The 18,884-nt window shown below is 39.8% G+C and overlaps 1 protein-coding gene and 1 pseudogene across 7 annotated transcripts in view; one reads left to right on the forward strand and one right to left on the reverse strand.

Annotated features, from left to right (window-relative positions):
* Nucleotides 1-18,884, reverse strand: part of CTTNBP2 (cortactin binding protein 2) — a 163,936-nt gene continuing 145,052 nt past the window's right edge. For 6 of the 7 annotated variants that reach the window (XM_019418029.2, XM_019418030.2, XM_019418025.2 and 3 more), the window contains 9 exons: nucleotides 17,785-17,937; nucleotides 17,422-17,609; nucleotides 13,943-14,121; nucleotides 11,022-11,227; nucleotides 10,476-10,661; nucleotides 8,034-8,097; nucleotides 6,346-6,478; nucleotides 4,997-5,092; nucleotides 1-1,096 (listed from right to left, as the gene is read on the reverse strand). In XM_019418029.2, the coding sequence (XP_019273574.2) occupies nucleotides 851-1,096; nucleotides 4,997-5,092; nucleotides 6,346-6,478; nucleotides 8,034-8,097; nucleotides 10,476-10,661; nucleotides 11,022-11,227; nucleotides 13,943-14,121; nucleotides 17,422-17,609; nucleotides 17,785-17,937 (1,451 nt within the window). In that variant the 3' untranslated portion in view covers nucleotides 1-850. Of the gene's footprint in view, nucleotides 1,097-4,996; nucleotides 5,093-6,345; nucleotides 6,479-7,188; nucleotides 7,232-8,033; nucleotides 8,098-10,475; nucleotides 10,662-11,021; nucleotides 11,228-13,942; nucleotides 14,122-17,421; nucleotides 17,610-17,784; nucleotides 17,938-18,884 lie in introns of those variants that run through there. The other variant, XM_019418032.2, reaches the window with a different exon arrangement.
* LOC128775772 (U6 spliceosomal RNA) lies at nucleotides 15,616-15,716 on the forward strand (annotated as a pseudogene).

The raw sequence follows: 18,884 nt of genomic DNA on the forward strand, positions 1-18,884 counted from the left end.
TTTCACCAATTCAGTATTTTATTGGTGTCAAAGCATTTTAACTCTGAATTGTATATGTAATTTCATTAGTAATTTTCAAAGAAACACTTCCAGAAAATATTGTCAACTTTATCAGTTGTGCTACTAGAATTAAATAGAAGAGGGAGTTAACTCTAAATTAATTTATTGAAGCATTTGCAGTTATATCCACTTAGGTACAAAACTTTTGTAAGAAAGATAACACTTTTATTGCATTATATAATTTCATATTTTGCAGGAGTCATAATGCAAACTTATATGCATAAATATACATAATGCAACCAATCAGCAATTTACCATGAAAAGATTTAAAATGTAAAACTAGAATTTAACAGGCAAAATACTTAATATGGCTTTTAATGGAAATTAACTGTTTAGAAATGGTTTGTTATTGCCCCTTTCTAGTCAACATAAAATTATGATCGCTATTTAAAAGCCAATGTTGTACATTTTGTAACGTGTATGCAATATGGTTCATGGACTTTTTAAAATATACATATATACATATATATAGATATACAGTACACTGACAGTTCTAATACCCCTGAACATGTTGATTAAAACTATTACAATATTTCTATTATAAAACTACTTGAAAAGTTGGCATCACTTCCTGGTATTGAAGTTCAATCCTACAGAATTGGAAAAAAAAAAAAGTGACAAAATGTTGGTTATAAATACATTCTTTACAAAAGAATTGAATAGTGGTCCCGCACTCATACTTTATATTACAGTGAAAACATTTCCTCCGTTTAAAGGTATTTACATCTTGTTGTCCTTGGTTTCTGTGTGAAATATACAGAAGTTAAGAATGAGACAATTGTAGGCAGGCCTATTGGTTAGGTTTTTCTACTTGTTCATTTTGGTGGAAGTTCCAAATGTCTTCTTTTGTGTTGTTGTTTATTTCTATTTGCCTTGTATTACTGCTGCTGCTGCTTCTTTTGGTGTTCTGGGAACACTGGGTGACTTTACTTCGAGGAACAGGAAGGAAAGATTTAACTCTTGAAACACCCAACTCAATCTTTGATTGACTGTTGCTGCATTCCGTAGTTTCATGGCTGCTGAGAGGACTGACCTCCTGTAAGACAAGAGAAACAGAACAAGTTTGTCACATTTCTGACATGGTTACTAACTGCTAACAGTGGTCCTCACTCTTCCTCCTCCGTGTGTCTGTGCAAGTATGTAGGAGTTTCCCCCTAAATATGGTTCTCTTGAAAAACCAAATAGCAGACTGAGTGACTAACTTCCTAAAGACCCACCGCCTGATTTTCCTTCAGGCCCTTCGTGTGTCACAAGACTCTGTGAATCACAAGTCTGGGACCTCCTCACCAATGGGAGCTTCTTGAAGGCCTGGCCCCAAAGGAATCATCAAATTGGAGTGGTCAAAGCAACTGTTTGTAGGCAGCTCTACAAAAATCAACTATATCAACCTTGGGTAAGTCCCCTAACTTTTCTGCTTTCCTGTAAACTAAAAAGTAAATGCTCAAAAAACTGCATTAACAGTTTAACTACAAAGCATAGGCACTATTCTAGGTGCTTGTCCTAAAGCAGAGAGCATAGTGGTTTAAGCCTAGTGGAAGAACGGGACAGGTAAAATGATTTGCCCCCAGTCTCAGTGATTAAGAACAAGATGTCAGGCTCCCAACTCTCACTCAAGGTGTTTTCCCCTAGAGCGTCTAAAATTCCACAACCAATGAACATGGAGCCCCCTAAGGGAGTTCCTAAGGCATTTCCAAATGCCTCTCAAGCAGTTGACATTGATTACTTTCTCTCTTTTAATGCAGCCAAATAATAATGTAGCCATTAAAAGATTTAAAATGTAAAAACTGTGTGGCCTTAGCTGACAGTTGAATTCTCTTGGGAATCTTTGTAAATCTGTAAAATGGGACTTAGCCATGGGCCTAGTAAAGACCAATCCCAATTTGTGATTTGATCTGAAGAAATGGCATGTTGTAATAAAGGTAACGGCCGGTTGGCAGATAGAGTCTCTGAGTGAGGGGAAGGAAACCTGTAAATAATTTTGCCTTGATTAGTGCCAGGTCCCAGAGAGAGGAAAGGTGATATGTGGTGTTCTTTGCTCCTCTGTGCAGTCATCTACATCATGGTGGCAAGGAGGCTGGGGGGCAGGGGGAATGGTGTGTGTGCGTCTTTGTGGTCTGAGATGGGAAATGCTAATGTGAAATGAAGTAACAAGAAGCCTCCACCACAGCTAACCATGTGCTTGGAGTATTAAGGTGTGAGGATGGAACAGGTGTGTTAGGACCACAGACCTTCAAGGCTGGGAGTGTGAGAACGGGCAAGTGACAGACTGGCACCCTGGCCACTAAACACAGGTTTTGAGGTGTTTTCCCTAAAGCTAAGAGGTACAAGAGCCTGGGACTGGGAGAGTTCAGGGTGTTTAGTGTTTTCTGGGCTAAAACTCCAAAGTTCTGTTAACCATATTAAGTTTACTGATGCTCAACATTGATACTAGGCTCAAAAAAAGACCCTGTGAGTTTGTACAGAAAGGTGTTGCATATAAAGTTTCAATTTTTTAAAAAAAATATTATTAAATCAGAGCAATTCATATTGACTAGCTGCTGCCAGCTAGGAGAGTACTAGTAATCCCTGTTCCCTAGCTGGGGAAGCTGGGGAGGAGAAAGTAAAGGAAAACAGTGTTTTCCACTAGAGAGCCATCTTTTTTTTTTTTTTTTTTTTTTTAATATTTGGTGTATTTTTGAGAGAGAGGGAGACACAGATCCAAAGCAGGCTCTGAGCTGTCACCACAGAGAGCGATGTGGGGCTTGAATTCACAAACCATGAGATCATGACCTGAGCTGAAGTCAGACACTTAACTGACTGAGCCACCCAGGCACCCCTATTGGAGATAGATCTTTAAGGATGTATAGGGCTGTGAAAGGTGAAGAGGAGACATACGAAGGTGTAGAGTGTGGTACAGAAACGGTGGATTACATGTAAAAGTAAGTTACATAAAGATACATTTAGAAACAAGAAGTGGCGTGGACAAGAAAGAGGACCACAGACCAAAGCTGTCTTAGACCAGTGGGTCTAAGCACTGGCTGCAATTCAAAAACCCCAAAGTCCAGGTTGCACCTCAGACCGATTACATCAGGACCTCTGGGGAATGTGATCTGGGCGCTGGGGGGTTTAAAAAGAAATCATCAAGTGGATTTCACTCTGCAAAGATGAGAACTTTTGTTTGTGGGAGATTAATTTGATTTTCAGGAGAAGACAATATATTAGTGTCTGTTCTATCAGTGATTTAAATATATGTATTTGTTTTTATTAATCCCACTACATTCCCTTACTGTTGGAGCAGTAAGGAGTTCTGTTATGGCAAATGATGATTGTTGAAAGTGATTTCAACTAACCCAGAGAGCTCTTCCTTTAAGAATTACTTCCTGATAACAGAAGAAACTGGGCATCTAGCCAAGAAATGCTAGCTGAGTTCATCAGAAATCCAGAAAAGCAATGAGCCTGCCAAGCTTTCAGAAACCTGTCAAATGTGTTACTTTGCCCTCTGCTGGCAGGTTCTGAGAAAAACACCTCCTAGCCATGGCAGACCAGGCCCTTCCCATCTGTTCATTAGGCAGTTGTCCTAATACCCACCTCAAATCACAGATTCAAACCACCCTATGGTTCTTTTATAACAGCCCAGAAGGTATAAAAGGAAACTTATTCTTTTAAAAAAAATCTGCCCTGAGCATATCTTTCTTTCAGTACTAGTTTTTGTGGACAGTACCTTACTGTAGCAACCAGTCAGTCCTGTGACAGAGAAATAGGGGTACAAAACCTGGTCTCCAATCATTAAACCGTGGCAGCTGGTTACTACCAGCCAATATTTTTACAGAGGAAAGTGACTTCACCCTGTGGAGAAATAATGGTTCACTGTTCTTCCTCACAGACTTCATGGCCTTTCCATGGACTGTTCCACAAGGAACCTTATAAAGAGTGGTCCCAAGAGGCCCAAGAAATGTGCTTTGAACCAAAAGCTGAAGGACAGCTCCTGAACAAAATATCTTCCAGCCTAAATTCGCAACAGAGACTCCAAGTCACCTCCTTAGGGCAATGTCCCTTACATGCTCTCCAAATTATGCTTTTGCTGGGCTTTCGAAACTGTTCCCTATTGGGGAGGAGAGGCAGACATTATGATAGGAGTGAGACAGAAGGTCATGCTTTTCCTTTATAGATCATTATGTTATATATTTTTTACTTAGGACCTCAGCCTTGCCAATACCTCCCACCTTCTTCCCCCAAAACATACAGCTCCCATATAACTAAATGGGACTGAGACCTAATAGAACAGTGGGAGAGCAGGGGCTGTGGTGAGCAGATAAGGATTAATAATTCAATACTCTCAGCATGCTTACTTTATAATCCTGCACTGTGCAAAACCCCCACAGGTCTTGGTAAGCCACCCTGGGAACGGATGGGAACAGGATGTGAACCACACTCGACATGGCTTGGTGAACAAACCAACTATTACTCAATGCCTCTGTGAAACCTACATCCTCACAGAGTAACTACTGGGTAAGAAGTAGTTTTATTGTTTCTGTTCACCCACGAGTACCATGCTGGGCCATCTGGCATTTATTAACCAACCACAGAAGTTATTTTGAGAGGTTAATGAAATCTATTGGAATCCCGGCTCTTCTATTTACCATTCTGACGTGTTTTTTAAAGGAAAGTATCTCACGGAAACCACTGTGTGTCATGGCAAAACTAAAAAGGAGATTTTTTTTTCCACATGTAATAGATATTTACATTATTTAGCCCTTTGGAATTCCAAAATGCAGGAAATCTTAAAGGTTCTCGAATATATTTTAAAATGGAACCACCAAGACAGAAGTTACAGTATATTTAATTTTAGCATACATGAATGAAAACAAATGGAGACCTTCTCCAAAGACCTTCAAAATTTTGGAGTCTTCCACAGCATTTCTTTCTAACATTTTGTTAGAACATTGCTTGTTCTTACCTTTGGTGACACTGGCATTCTTGGATTAACAGTTGAAAATGCAGGGTTGTTTCTTGAACCATCAAACCTCCTTAAATCATCCCTGGAATCAGCAATCTGGAAAATGCACAAGTTATCAAAGCACAACTTAAAGTCACTACAGGAAACCCACAGAAGTGTTACCATTCTTCTCTGACCCTTAGGAGCTCTATGAACACGCACTCAAGGACTGTACTGTTTACAACAAAGACTTGAAGTCTTTAAGTGAAACTACCAGAAAATGCATGAGAAATAATCTCTATGGGAAGAGAGTCTGTTTTTGTTTTTAATAATCAAAAGAAGATGGCCAGATGAGCCCTATAGAAAAAAAAAATCTTTCTTGGCAAGAAAGGCTAAAATTGTAAGATTTCAGTCATTACCTTAATTTTCCAGTAGGTAAGTATTTCATCTCCTTTCCAGCGAGGTTAAATAAGACAGCCAATTCTACTCTGTCCTAGAGACTAGGACTGTGCAGATGTAAGAGCTGAGTCTTTCAGTGGAACCTGCACATTATAACCACCTGCTTATCCTCCCTTTCACGTAAAGGGCATTCATAATGGAAGTCTGGTTAGATTTGCTGCAGCTCGAAGAGTCCCAAAACAGGTTGAGCTTGATGCTGGTGAAATCACCTTTGTGAATCTGGGTCACTGATTTCTATATTTGGATCTCAATTTTCACAGCTAAAAGACTATGACTACATGGATTATACAGGCCCAATTTTCTTATTTGTAAGGAAAGTTGTGGCTGTTCCTGTGTCTATAACATGAGTCTGCTGTGATGCTCTCTTATGGACAGATGACTTATATGCCAACCTTAGGAAAAAGGGAAAAAAAAGCCTGGGTAACCTAATGCTGCCTGAATGCGCTGCAATTTTAACCTCAGGTGTTTCAGAAGAGTCTGGAAAACAGGCTGTACTAAAGAGAACTCCATTATTTTAGAAAAGGTATTTTGGAAGAAAAAGCTTTTTTGAAGCCAGGTAAGGATGGTTTGATTTGGAGCATTAACCATACTATTCAATAAGGAATTTCTTTCAGAGAATGAGTGTTGGTTCTAAGAATTCTCTCTTCTGGGGTGGCCTGGGTGGCTCAGTCGCTTAAGTGTCCAACTTTGGTTCAGGTCATGATCTCACTGCTTGTGAGTTCAAGCCCTGCGTCAGGTTGTGTGCTCAGAGCCTGGAGCCTGCTTCGCATTCTGTCTCGCTTCTCTGCCCCTCCCCCGCTAGCATTCTTTCTCTCTTTCTCTCAATAATAAACACTAAAAAAAAAAAAAAAAAGCAATCTTTCTTCTGTTGGGCAAGCCATTCAATGTCCTCCCCCATTTGTACTGCTTACCTTGCTTATATCAGATTCAGATCTGCTGGAGCACATACTCTGAAGTTCCTTGACAAGGTCTGCTTCATCATCTGAACCCAGAGAGAGTCTCTGATCCAAATTCAATGTCAATGATAGATCATTCTCTAAAGACCTAATACAAAGTTCAGAAAAGAGTTTTTCAAAGTGGGAACCACAATCCAGTTTTGGGGGTTTGGTGTGGGGTAAGAAAAGAGTTTTTAAATATCCTTTTAAAAGGATTTTAAAATGTCATTTGATGGCACAACTCACTCTCCTACAATTTTGGTAACTCCCACTCAAAATACTTCTCAATAAGATAAAATTTTATTCACTGAGAAATCCACTTGGTTTACAACATTCCGGTCTCCTTACTGTTCCCTTTTCTTCCCTTTCTCCAAGCCTAAATGAAACTGAGACACTAAATACTGTGGAAGAAGGGGGCAGTGTGGTACACTCAAACAAATCTGAATTTCAAACTTGGCTCTACCACTTACTAGCAGCATGGCCATGGGTCACATTTTTTTTCTGCCTCCTGAACAGTTTAGTTTCTGGGTTCCCTTTGCTGTAATGGATTCCTTGTATCTGTATTATAGAGTTACTGGGGAACTCACATGGGCTGCTATATATAATGGAGTTAGCAGTGTGTCTGGCAGAAAGAAGCATCTGGTATGGTTTCCCTTATCAATCTTCTCTCTCTTTACACCCCATTTCTGTACTTCTGTGAACCAGTGTTCTAAATGTTACCTGTCAAGTGACAGGGCACACAATTTATTGGGTTACAACGGAGAGCTATTTACAGACTGCCCTAACATTTCTATTCTATGATTAACCAAGCGTTTGTACCTCAAAATCTGTAAGCTGAACCAATCAATTCCGTACAAGCAACCTAAGAAAATAAAATGATCACTTTAAACATTTAGCACCTAAAAGCAAGTTTCTATAAATCTAGTATTTAAAAAAAAATCACTCCTCTAAAGCCTGTTTAAAAGTTCACAAATGTAGGGTTTTATCAGATCTTTATGTCAAATGCATTAATGATGATCAAATTAGATGAAAAATGAAGCCAATAATGATTCTGACCTTTTCAACAAACTAAAACCAAAAAAGGGTTTATGTTGAGCTTAAAGAACATGTTTTTTTTAATTTCATCTGAAGGGGAGAATACGCCATCCCAAAATGTGTCACTCTGGCATGTGGGTTATTTTGATGTGAAGTCAATCAAGACCCAGCTGACTCAAGAAAAACTTTTACCTCTCCCTTAAGTACCTAAAAGAATTTAGATCGGGGGCTGGTCCAGAAAGCTATTACCAGAGATAACTTTTATCTGAAATACCTATCTGTCTGGCAGGCAAGCATGTGCTCTTGGCGTCCTGTGAAGCACCCCAGGCCCCTATCCCATTCCTTAGCTCAGGATAGCATATAAGCCTCAACAGCCCGACTTGCTGAGTCTCCTATCTTTGGGGCTCCCCTACATAGGAAATTAATTTTTCTTCTGGTAATCTGTTTTATGTCAATTTGATTATTAGGCCAAAGAACTTACAAGGGAAAATTGTCCCACCATTACACATTCATTTAGATTTCAGTTTAATGAATGACCTCCATTTTTTAAAAAAATTATTTTAACGCTATTATAGCTGCACAAATAATGGGAACACGTATCATTTGCTCCAAGTTAAAGGGAAACTTACTTTTGTTTTGACAAGGAAGCATTCCTGTTACAATTCTGCTGAGACACAGCTTTAATTCTGATACCTGTTCAAAGAAAAATACAGTAAAATTACCAATAGAATGAACCATTGTCCCTGTGCATCTTGAATCTGTATTAAAAAGAAACAGACTATGGATTTTGCACTTTGGTATAGTTTTTGGATTGAATCCATCTCTTGAGGCATTTTTCCTCAGGGCAGTAGCTCTGGATGTAGCTTCCTGCCCAGGCACTGCTGTTACAAATGAACGGTCCCTCTTCCAAAATTGTACGAATGCTGCCAGCACAAATGATCTTTAAAGAATGATTTGAGAAGTTGAATTGAATATATCCTCATGAAGAGCAGATCATCAGAGATAATCTCCACACTAGTTTTTTCCCCATACTTTTGTTGTCATTGTCAGAGAGGTGGACTAGCGGCTTTCCCTTATTACCATATAGGCACCTGGGCTTGGCTCCTGCCTCCAGAAGCTGGTGACCTATTTTAGGTCTGGAGAAAAAAAGGTTGTGTCTTTATCAAACGTTATGATCATCCCTACTTATCTGTACAGAATGCAAAAGGGTTTCTATTTTGATAAACAACGGCATCAAAAAAACTATCAACCCAAAGACTGCAATAATCCTTTATCAAATGGAGTTACTGGGGAAAAAACTTTACCATTATAAAAAATGAAATAACCAGAGAGGTATGTTTGGTACTTAACCAGTTAGTGGTTTATTCTCCTAACCACTGACCCATGAATTTTACTTTGCAGAATTAGTTCTTGGATTCTATAAATCTCTGTTGATGTCCGTGTATGCTGTGGTTGCACACAATTTTATTAATCTTTCAAATAAGGTTTCATGTTCCAAAGAGTATAATTATTGAATATAAACATCAAATCATTTATAATTTTTTAACTTTTAAATATTTTATGTAACAGTTTTCTGAGTTTATTTCCATAATGTTGCTCTATATTCATATTCATTTTATTGATTTTGTCAGCTCTATAAAGTATATATTGACAATGCTTATTATTTAGATAATTATTTGGCTCAAGCAAGAAGCTGGTTTTAAACCCTATAGAAACTGTAACAAACTTGGAAATAATAGTGAAGAGCCTGGATGACTCCTATCTAGAGTGTTTATGAATTATTCCATGTACCATGGGATTAAAGTGACATGGATGGAGGAAAACAGCACTGGACTTGCAAGAAACAAAAACATGGACTGCAGATCCCCATGTTTCCAGAAGAGGTGATCTGGACACACAGCCAAGGGTTTCTGAACCTCAGTTTTGTTACCTGGAAATGGAGAGGATAATACTCATTTTAGAGCTCTTTTGCAATATACATAGGGATAAACAAGAGGGAGGTATAGTCCTTACTGCAGAAGGTCGCCTTGGGAGTCTCCAGGCCATATTAGGGGCTGGAGTCTAATGACTTTACTCCCTGAATCAAACACTGTAACTTTGGGAAATAATGGCAACATTTACCTTAAAAAAGTGTAAGTAGACTCTCAATTTATTCAGTGAGTTTCTATTCAATCATTAAAAAAAAAAAAATTCCTCACGTTTACGGACACACAACTTGTTGTTTATAATTACCTCATGTATTAATATTAAAAATCAACAAAATACGAGCTTAAGTATGAAAATACATTAATGAACAAAAGCAATTTTTCTTGTTTCAAGATGTTAGGCATAATATTCTCTTTTGTAGCAACTCTACTGCTATAACATTGCCATTAAATTATACACAACAGGATATGTTGGGGGTAGGAGTGGGGCTCCTGAAGACCTACAGTTAATTACATATATCAGAAATCCAGTGCATAGAGGTTGGAACATCTTTTCTATCTTACTCAAGTAAGGATTTCCTTTAGAGAAGACATTTATAATTTGTATAATTGTTGACTACCCTATTATCAAAGCCAAAATGAATAGGTCTAACACCAGAAGTAAATGCGTTATATCTTGTCAGAATGAGAACTTATATCTTTTTTTATAGATGATCTTCCATTATATTGAATCTCTTTGATGATTTATTAGAATGTAAACTCTAAGAGGGTAGGGATTTTTGTGTTTTCTCTGCTCTATTTCCAGTGTATAGAATACAACCTGGCACATGGTACAATATATGAAAAAGAAATACTTAAAGCTGATTCACTCACAAAGGCCTTAAACTGGTATCAAATATGTCTATTCACATACTTCAAGAAATATATGTGGCTTTTAGACACATAAAAGGAGAAAACTATATAGATTTAGTTGTGGATGCCACAAAAAACAAACGAGTATTTCTCCCAAATAGTTTTGGAAATGTACCTACGACTCCCTGTTCGTTCTATGAAAATATGCATTGAAAAACTCAAAAGCACATTTGCAATCAGAAACCCGATCACTAGTGCCCACGCTCCTCCAGGCAGCACAGATGCCTCCCTCACCTTCCTCACTCAGGCCTGGCTTATTCCAGGAGGGTGGAGAGAAGCGGCCAGACTTCTTGCGAGGACTGGTGCTCACTTTTCTCCAGGCACCGCTCTCTCCTTTCTTCTTGCTGTAACTGTGGTAACTTGAAACTATAGAGAGAGGGAAACTTCCTCCTCTGAAATCAGCCGCATGCTGGTCCAGCTCTGAAACAACACAAATCACGTTTTGCCAAAAGGAAGGCAGTGATAATGCAGTTTCAGTCAAGCAAAACAGAACAATTGCAATTCTCCAAGAAATTACTCTTCAGAATCATGGCTGTGCTTAATACCCAAGCAGGGATGCTGTGAACCAACAAAATTCACTTGGAGATCTGGAATTTAAACATGAGCCAGTAATTTAGAGAGAGTGAGTTCTGAAACAATGGTATGAAATATACATTGAGTCGACATAATTTCTTTACTTACAAAGAAGGAAAAAATCGCTCCCTAATAACAAATGCAAACCAGTATTATATAAGAGTCAGTTTCCTCCCCTTCCCTCCCCTCCCAGCACCAACCCTGTACCTGCTCTCGGGAGGGGACAGCCATGTAGCACGGCTTTATTGAGCAAGATGCTGAGAGCAGCTTTAACCACAGCCTGCTGTCCTTGGCTGGGGTGTTTTTTAGCAGTTGCCAGCCCCAAGCCAGGTTGTCTTTTCACAGAGGCTCTTGACAATATTGCTTCTTGAACTCTGGGTGCAATGATAGCATTCCACAGCTTAGCCATCCACCTTGCAAGAGAAGGGCGGTTCACAGTTAGGACCCGACCTCTCTCAAATCACACACCATACTACAAAGGACAAGTTTGAAGAGCATGGAGAAAACACTAAGTGTTTCTATAGATCTGCTACCTTTCATAGGTAGTTTTGAAATAAGTGACATTTGAATAAGTGACATTTTACCTCAGAAATACAATGTGTATTGAAAAAAACTGTTTTATAAAATCACTGAGAGCAGTTATCAGTGCTTAAGTGTGGGTTGAATGAATGCATGAATAAAATACATGGAAAGGAAAGTAAATTTATAGGCAGAAGCTTACAAAAAATATTTCCTGGAAGTGTATGTCTAAATAGCTTAAGCTTACTTGCCATATTTTCTTAATAAGACCACATATGTTCTAATATTTCTGAAACTGGGGTATATCTTATCATCAGTGGCAAATTAAATCTGTCTACCCCAAGGCAAAGTCTCAGTGTCTGCATGTAGGTGGGCTTAGCCCTGCAGAGCAGGGATGGGGTCAACCAGCTGTCTCCTAAGATGGACTCTTCGCAGTAACAGCTGTAGTAGCAGGACTTTACCCAAGTTTCGGGCATCCAATAGCAATTAAAATTCCTTCAAAAAAGATTACACTTTGTTGCAACATTAAAAATAAAAGACACTTGATTAAAGGCTGTAGAAACTAAACTACATCTCCTCGTACAGCAAAGTTTTCAAAACCATTAGGTATCAGCACACGCCTTTCAAGACTGTTAAAACTTTTACCCAGGTATCAAGCATCTCTCTATTTTAAGCTCTCTGTTAATGTCTAATGATACGTAATTCAAGAGGAAAAAAACTGTAATAAGGGAATACAGACAAAAGTCTGGTGTTCTGTAGCATGAGTCAAACTTGCACAGGTACTCCTACAGGTGCTAACGGGGTAAAGATGGCAGGCTTTGATTTAAAAAAAACAAAACAAAACACACTTCCTTAAGAGGGTTGTTGGGAGATAATCCTCCATGGCATTTTTGCACATTTAGTGTCCACTTTAGACTATCTTTTCAAGGACGTTAGTATGGCAAACAGCCTTGGAAGATAGAGATGGTGTCTCCATCTGGAGCAGGAGGCAGATTTATTTCCTTACTAGGATAAGAAAAGTGATGTCTCCTTCCAGGGCAAAGGGTGGGTGGATTTGCTAGCACCCCGCCCCCCCACCTCAGGGGATGGAAGCATTCCTAAGCCCATTGTTGGGCAGTGGTGAGGCAAAGCCAGCATCCATGGGCCACCATGCATCATCCCCTGGGACCTCTGGACCTAGGAAAACCGATGCAAATATGGAGTGCTGGCTGGGGCCACACTGTGAGTAATGAAGTCCTTGGCCCCTGATCCAGCATTGTGCACTTGCGGCAGCCTGACCCGTTGGCCTGCAAGTAGGGTGAACATCTCAGAACCTCTACAGTTGCCGGCGAAGACTGTGCTTCAGATAGGAAAGGCCAAAATTAGCTCCTAAGAATCCTGAGACTCTGGATGTGAAAAATGCTTAAATTTAACACTGATGACAAAAGAGGTGATTATATGAATAAATTATCTGTTCTTTAGCAAGAGAATGCTGTATATATTTTAATATTGTAATTCTTCCTTTCCCCCAATTAGCTGTTTTGAAATTGACAGTTTGTTACAATAGAAAAGATAGATTGTCTGTATCCTCTGCTTTCCAAAATGGATTGCTGCCCGGGATGCCAGAAAGACAGACTCGATGCTAACAGCCAATCACAGAACCTTACTAAGCTGGACTGTGATTAATTTTTTCCTCCTGATTTTCTATTTCATTAACCTTATTATTAATATGTCTATTCTCGTGAGCTGTTACAAAGGAAAACATGGTGAGTATTTAAGTCTCCTTAATAGAGGAGGAAGCTTTTTAATTCATCAATAGAATGCACGCTTTTGTTCTTGGTTACAGGATCCTTGATGAATATCTCAGGTAGGACTTTACCAGGAGACACAGCACTACATGTTGAACAGGATTCCAAGGAGCCTTCTCTGACAGATGGAAACTGCTACTTACTAGGTCTTAGTAAAAACAGTTTCCTTAGGAGCTACCCAACAGGTAAGTCTTGGTTATCCTCTGACATGAAGCACAGAGCTCTCCCACTCCATGTTGTTGACAGGAGGTGATACAAGGTGGCCCTTCAGCATGCTGGTTCTCACAGGTCCCAAACATGACCATGGCTTTATTTTAATTTAATTTTAATTTAATATAGTTATTTATCTGAGAGACAAGGGTGCAAGAGCGCACACGAGCGAGCAAGGGAGGGGCAGAGAGAAAGGGAAAGAAAGGATATGTGCTGACAGCATAGAGCCCGCTGCAGGGCTCGAACCCACAAACTGTAAGATCATGACCTGAGCCGAAACCAAGAGTCGGACGCTTAATGGACTGAGCCACCTAGGTGCCCTGCTAAGGCTCTATTTTAAATAGGTAAATAAGGGGGCACCTGGGTGGCTCAGTCGGTTAAGCGTCCAACTTCAGCTCAGGTCATGATCACACGGTCCGTGAGTTGGAGCCCCACGTCGGGCGCTGTGCTGACAGCTCAGAGCCTGGAGCCTGTTTCAGATTCTGTGTCTCCCTCTCTTTCTGATCCTCCCCTGTTCATGCTCTGTCTCTCTCTGTCTCAAAAATAAATAAATAAACAAAGAAATAAATAGGTAAATAAATACATAGGTAAATAAGGAGAAATGACACTTACTTCACTGTCGCTTGGGCATGTCCTGGGACTACGGGACAAGACAGGAAATACTTTGGCCCCAGAAGTGCTTCAGGTGTGCCCAAGCGGGCCAGGCAGGAGTTGAGCTGGCGCCAGACAGCCAGGGCCCAGTCGACAGTCTTGCACACAGGATCACAGGGAGAGGGCACCTGACCTCTGAACTACGGAGACAGAGAGGCCGAACATGGGGCTTGGCTTAGAACAGTGATTCCTTTCCTTCTGTTTTTAACAGTTCACAAATTAAAAATACAAACACTTAAAACTATAAAACAAAAATGAAGCTGGATCTGATCTGCCTGAGGGGCTGGGGGAGGGACAGCTAATCCACAATATCAAGTGTGTTAGCATGAGGTTCAGACCTGCAGCTGATGACGCAAAATGAAAGGGTTCAGACACAAAAGAGCAGTAAGACGACCAAGAAACCTTACACAAATTCTTAAATATCAATTTTGGAAGAAATTATTATTCATATGCATACAAAGTACCTCACAGGGACTTGCACATAGTGTTCAAAAGGATTTTGATTTCATAAAGCAAAAAATGACATTAGCTATTGCAATATTTGGGTAAGTGACAAGATGGTACATCTGGATCTGTGGCATGTTCGCCTCGTATTAATTTTAATTTCCCTAGAAAAAAGGTCTCAGATAAAATGCAAACTTCATCAAAATGTACACAGCTCTGCTGGCATAAAGAAATTTGTTTTCAAATTTTTTAAACATGCAGATTTTAAACACTAGTATAGAACATACAGGTTTGATGGTAGAGATTCTTTTTAGATTTATATTTTACAGAATCAAATCCCTTTTTTTGTAGTACAGAGGGTTCACAAAAGGACAAAGATTTCTTAGTAGTAGGCGAAATATTCTTCAATTATTTAAAAAGTCAGATATGGCTGTTAACTCATTATTTTATAAGATTCATATAAATCTGTTTTATCAAGTAATTATGATATTAAGACAGGGGACAGTCTATGAATATGGGTAGGTCCTACTTGAAGGGATATAATTTGGCCAAAATGAAAGAGTGGTTCAGTGATCCCCACAGCTCTGTTAAAATGATATTAGTATGTTACATGAGGCTTTGGGATCTCATAATCTTCCTCCTGTTCAAAAGAAGAACAATCATATTTCTCTTTTTCTGATATTCTTCCAGCAAGAATGAGATCATGTACTACAATTAATGACAATTGAATATTTACTTATTAATAAAGGTATAATTATTGTTTATTAAATGCTAGTAGGATGCCTGGTATTGTCCTGAAAGGCCTCTTGACTTCTATTCCTCGAAGGAATTGTACGAAGAAACTGTGATCAAGTGCCAGCAGATGTGTAAGTGCCCCCAAAGCTTGGGTCCTGTTCTGTGGTTAGGAGATTTCTGATGTAGGCAGAAGCCTCTCATGCCCATCATACATGTACCCAAGGAATCTGTTTTATTAACCTGCTTGTAGTGATTCTTGGTAAGTGAAAGGCATTACCCTTCTGCCTTCCTGTTCTTCACGGCACACCCCTTGTTTCCATTCTCAAACACAGTGGAGAAAAAAAGCACAGCTTAAAGCTTGGAACTTACTTTTCAAAATAACTAAAATAAATCCTTCACAAACTACGTGTATCAGAGAAGTGGGTGTGTGTGTGTGGGGGGGTACATTTTACCTGAAATAGTTCCACATCTATAGAATAAAACTGGTACTTTTCAGAGACCAGCATGACCCCTGGGCAAGGATGACGTGCAAATTCATGAAGCTTGCATGTTTTTCCCTGAGGTAATCTATGGACTTTGGGTGATCAGGATTCAATATAGGTTCGTTCTTGGTAGAAATGTACCATTCTGGTGAGTGATGTTGATGACGAGGGGAGACGATACATGTATGGGAGCAGGGAGTATTGGCAAATCTGGGTATCTTCCTCTCAATTTTATTGTAATCTAAAACTGCTCTTATAAAAAAAATAAAGTCTTTAAAAAGAATATCTTTTGTGATTATTTATGTGAATTTTTTGGCAAAGAGATTTAAATATTAATGATAAAATTAATGGAAGCATCAATAATATGAAAAGCTACACAACTATGATGGCTGTTACCTCATCTTTCTTCCTACTGGTGGTCATCATACGATGGCCTGGCTTTGGTCAAAAGCATGTATTTATTACCAGCCAACAGTCTTCAACATAGTTGGGGTAGAAAATTTCTCTGATTAAATTAGAAATTTCAAATACTAACTCAAATCACTACTGGCAAGCAAGCACAGCTCACTGAATTACCAGAACCGCTCCCACTCTGTATTTCTCCTCACTCTCCTCCCAATCCTGCACCCACAAATGTGTGCACATTCACACACTCTAACACAGCAGACACAGAATTTTGTTCAGGTACTTGGTGGAGAAGGTAGAAGTCTCGCCATGGTCTGGGGTAAGGGGGTGGGCAAAAAACCAGTTCTGATTAATGACACATGTAGGGAAAGCCTTCTGTTTCTGGGGGTTTCAGAAAAAGATCCTTTGCTCCGTGAGAAAGAAACTGAGAAGGCCAAAGCTCTCTTATCTGAAGTAGCATCCAGATTCCTGCCTCTGATTTTGTGTGGTGCCTAAGCCTGGCTGACATCCTGCCATCTTGAAGGGAGGTCAAGAGACTCCCCCAGACCCAGGACCTGACATCACAGAGGTGAACAGAAGTCACCGATACCTGCCACAAGATACCTGGTTATATGAGGGGAAAAAAGCCTCTTTTTGTGAAGTAGATAGCAGCGGGTATTGTGTTATCTGCAGCTTAAAATATTGTGATAGAAGATACGTCTTCCAAATGTGGCCTGTTGGGCTAGATTAAGGGATAAAGTCTTAGTAATCAAGCTCCACCATCAAATCAAAGCTGACACTCATACTGGCTCGATTTAAGTATAGTAATTAAATAGTAATGTCCTAAATTTGGTCGCCACTAGGTTGATTTTGTTATTTGGGGGCTACAGAATATTTTATTCCAAAACAATCACTGAACTAGTTCTACTCACTCTTGAAAATGTGTCTAAAGCTAGAGAATTTTAATTTTTCATGTGACTTTTTTTTATATTTCTTATAGCACGGTATAGCAGTAACATATTGAAACTGGCTTGAGTGGATGGATAATGTTGAAGACTCCAAGGAAGTGGCAGCTATTCTTAAAACCAGTGGTCAATTTTCTAATCTAGCCATCTATAGCATTTAGAACGTGGAGAGACTCCTTGAGAACAGTTAATAACAACAGTAAAACCTATTTGCTTTTTGTTTTCTTTCCTTCTTCTTCTTCTTTTTTTTTTTTTTACTTAACACAGTCCAGAAACTGTTCTGTTTTATGTGTTATCTTATTTAATCCTTGAATATCTGAAACTTTTCCTTGACCAAGGCTGCACAGTCACTTAGTGGTAGAACTCCCGCCCAGGCCCCCAGACGCTAACACCCCTTCTCCAGGAGGCATGCTGCAGCTCAGGTTGTTACCTTATTCACTACTTTCCTCCGTAGGAACCTCTGCAGCAGCCCCTGCATGGGCTCACCGTCCCACCGCAGCTGAACCCAGCGGAAATGCTGCTGTACCAGTAAGTCGGAGCCCTGCAGACAGGCCTTGGCAATGGTTCCCATCAGAAAGCAGTTCTCATGAAAGTAGTAACATTCAGACGTTCCGTTTCCTAAAACAAACCAAAAGCAATGGCCCAACCTCGGTAAGCCATACGATGGGACCATGCAGAGTAAAGTAAGTCTAAGAAAGAACAAGAGGTGTAACTCGAACTCTGAACAAGAGAATGATTAGAATAATCTCACAGAAGCTTGCTTCTTTCTGGGCATGGTCTTGCCATTTATTACCTTTTTGAAAAGTCCAGGGGCTTTCAGTGCTGCGATTTTCCAGAGGTGCCAGAAAGTCCCCTAGTAACTCAGACAATGAAGATTTTTCCAAATTCTCTAAGATGATGATGACTTTCTTGTTAACAGGAGACTGTTTCACTGGGATCAGACAAGCTGTGGTCAGAAACAAAATTTAGTGATTAAAGTTTTTACAAAAACCTGTATGAACTGTGTTAAAAATGAAAGTCTGGGGTGTCTGGGTGGCTCAGCAGGTTAAGCATCTGGCTTCAACTCAGATCATCATCTCACAGTTCTTGAGTTCGAGCCCCGCATCGGGCTCTGGGCTGACACTCAGAGACTCGATCCTGCTTGGGATTCTGTGTCTCCCTCTGTCTCTCTCTGCCCCTCCCCCACTCGGGCTCTGCCTCTCTCACTCACTCACTCACTCAAAAATAAATTTTAAGAAAAAATTTTTAAAAATGAAAGTCTGGGGGGGCGCCTGGGGAGCTCAGTCTGTTAAACATCCAACTCTTGGTTTCGGCTCAGGTCATGATCTCACTGCCCTGAGACTAAGCCCCACATTAGGCTCAGCACTGAGCATGAAGCCTACTTGTGATTCCCTCTGTCTCCCTCTCTCTCTCTCTGTCCCTCCCCTGTTCATGCTCACTTTCTTTCTCTCTCTCTCTCAAAATAAATAAACTTAAAAAAATAAAGTCTGAAAAGATGGACTAGTGGTTACCTATAGAAGGAAAAACTTGTGAACAGGAATGGGGCACACAGTCACTTTCTGGAAGCTGGGAATAATCTATTTCTTGGCCTGGTCAGTGGCTAAACGGTTATTTTATTTAAAATTATTCATTAGGGGTGCTGGGGTGGCTCAGTCAGTTAAGTTTCTGACTCTTGGTTTCAGCGCAGGTCATGATCTCACGGCTCGTGGGTTCGAGCCCTGCATCAGGCTTTGCACTGACGACACGGATCCTGCTTGGGATTCTCTCTCTCCTTCTCTCTCTCTGCCCCTTCCCTACTTGTGCTGTCTCTGTCTCTCTCAAAATAAATAAACTTTAAAAAATATTCACTTATCTATAAATATAAATACATAAGTATGTATTTTATGGATGTAT

The sequence above is a fragment of the Panthera pardus genome, unplaced genomic scaffold (assembly GCF_024362965.1).
Source record: "Panthera pardus isolate Hobbes unplaced genomic scaffold, ASM2436296v1 HiC_scaffold_8, whole genome shotgun sequence".
Lineage (NCBI taxonomy): Eukaryota > Metazoa > Chordata > Mammalia > Carnivora > Felidae > Panthera > Panthera pardus.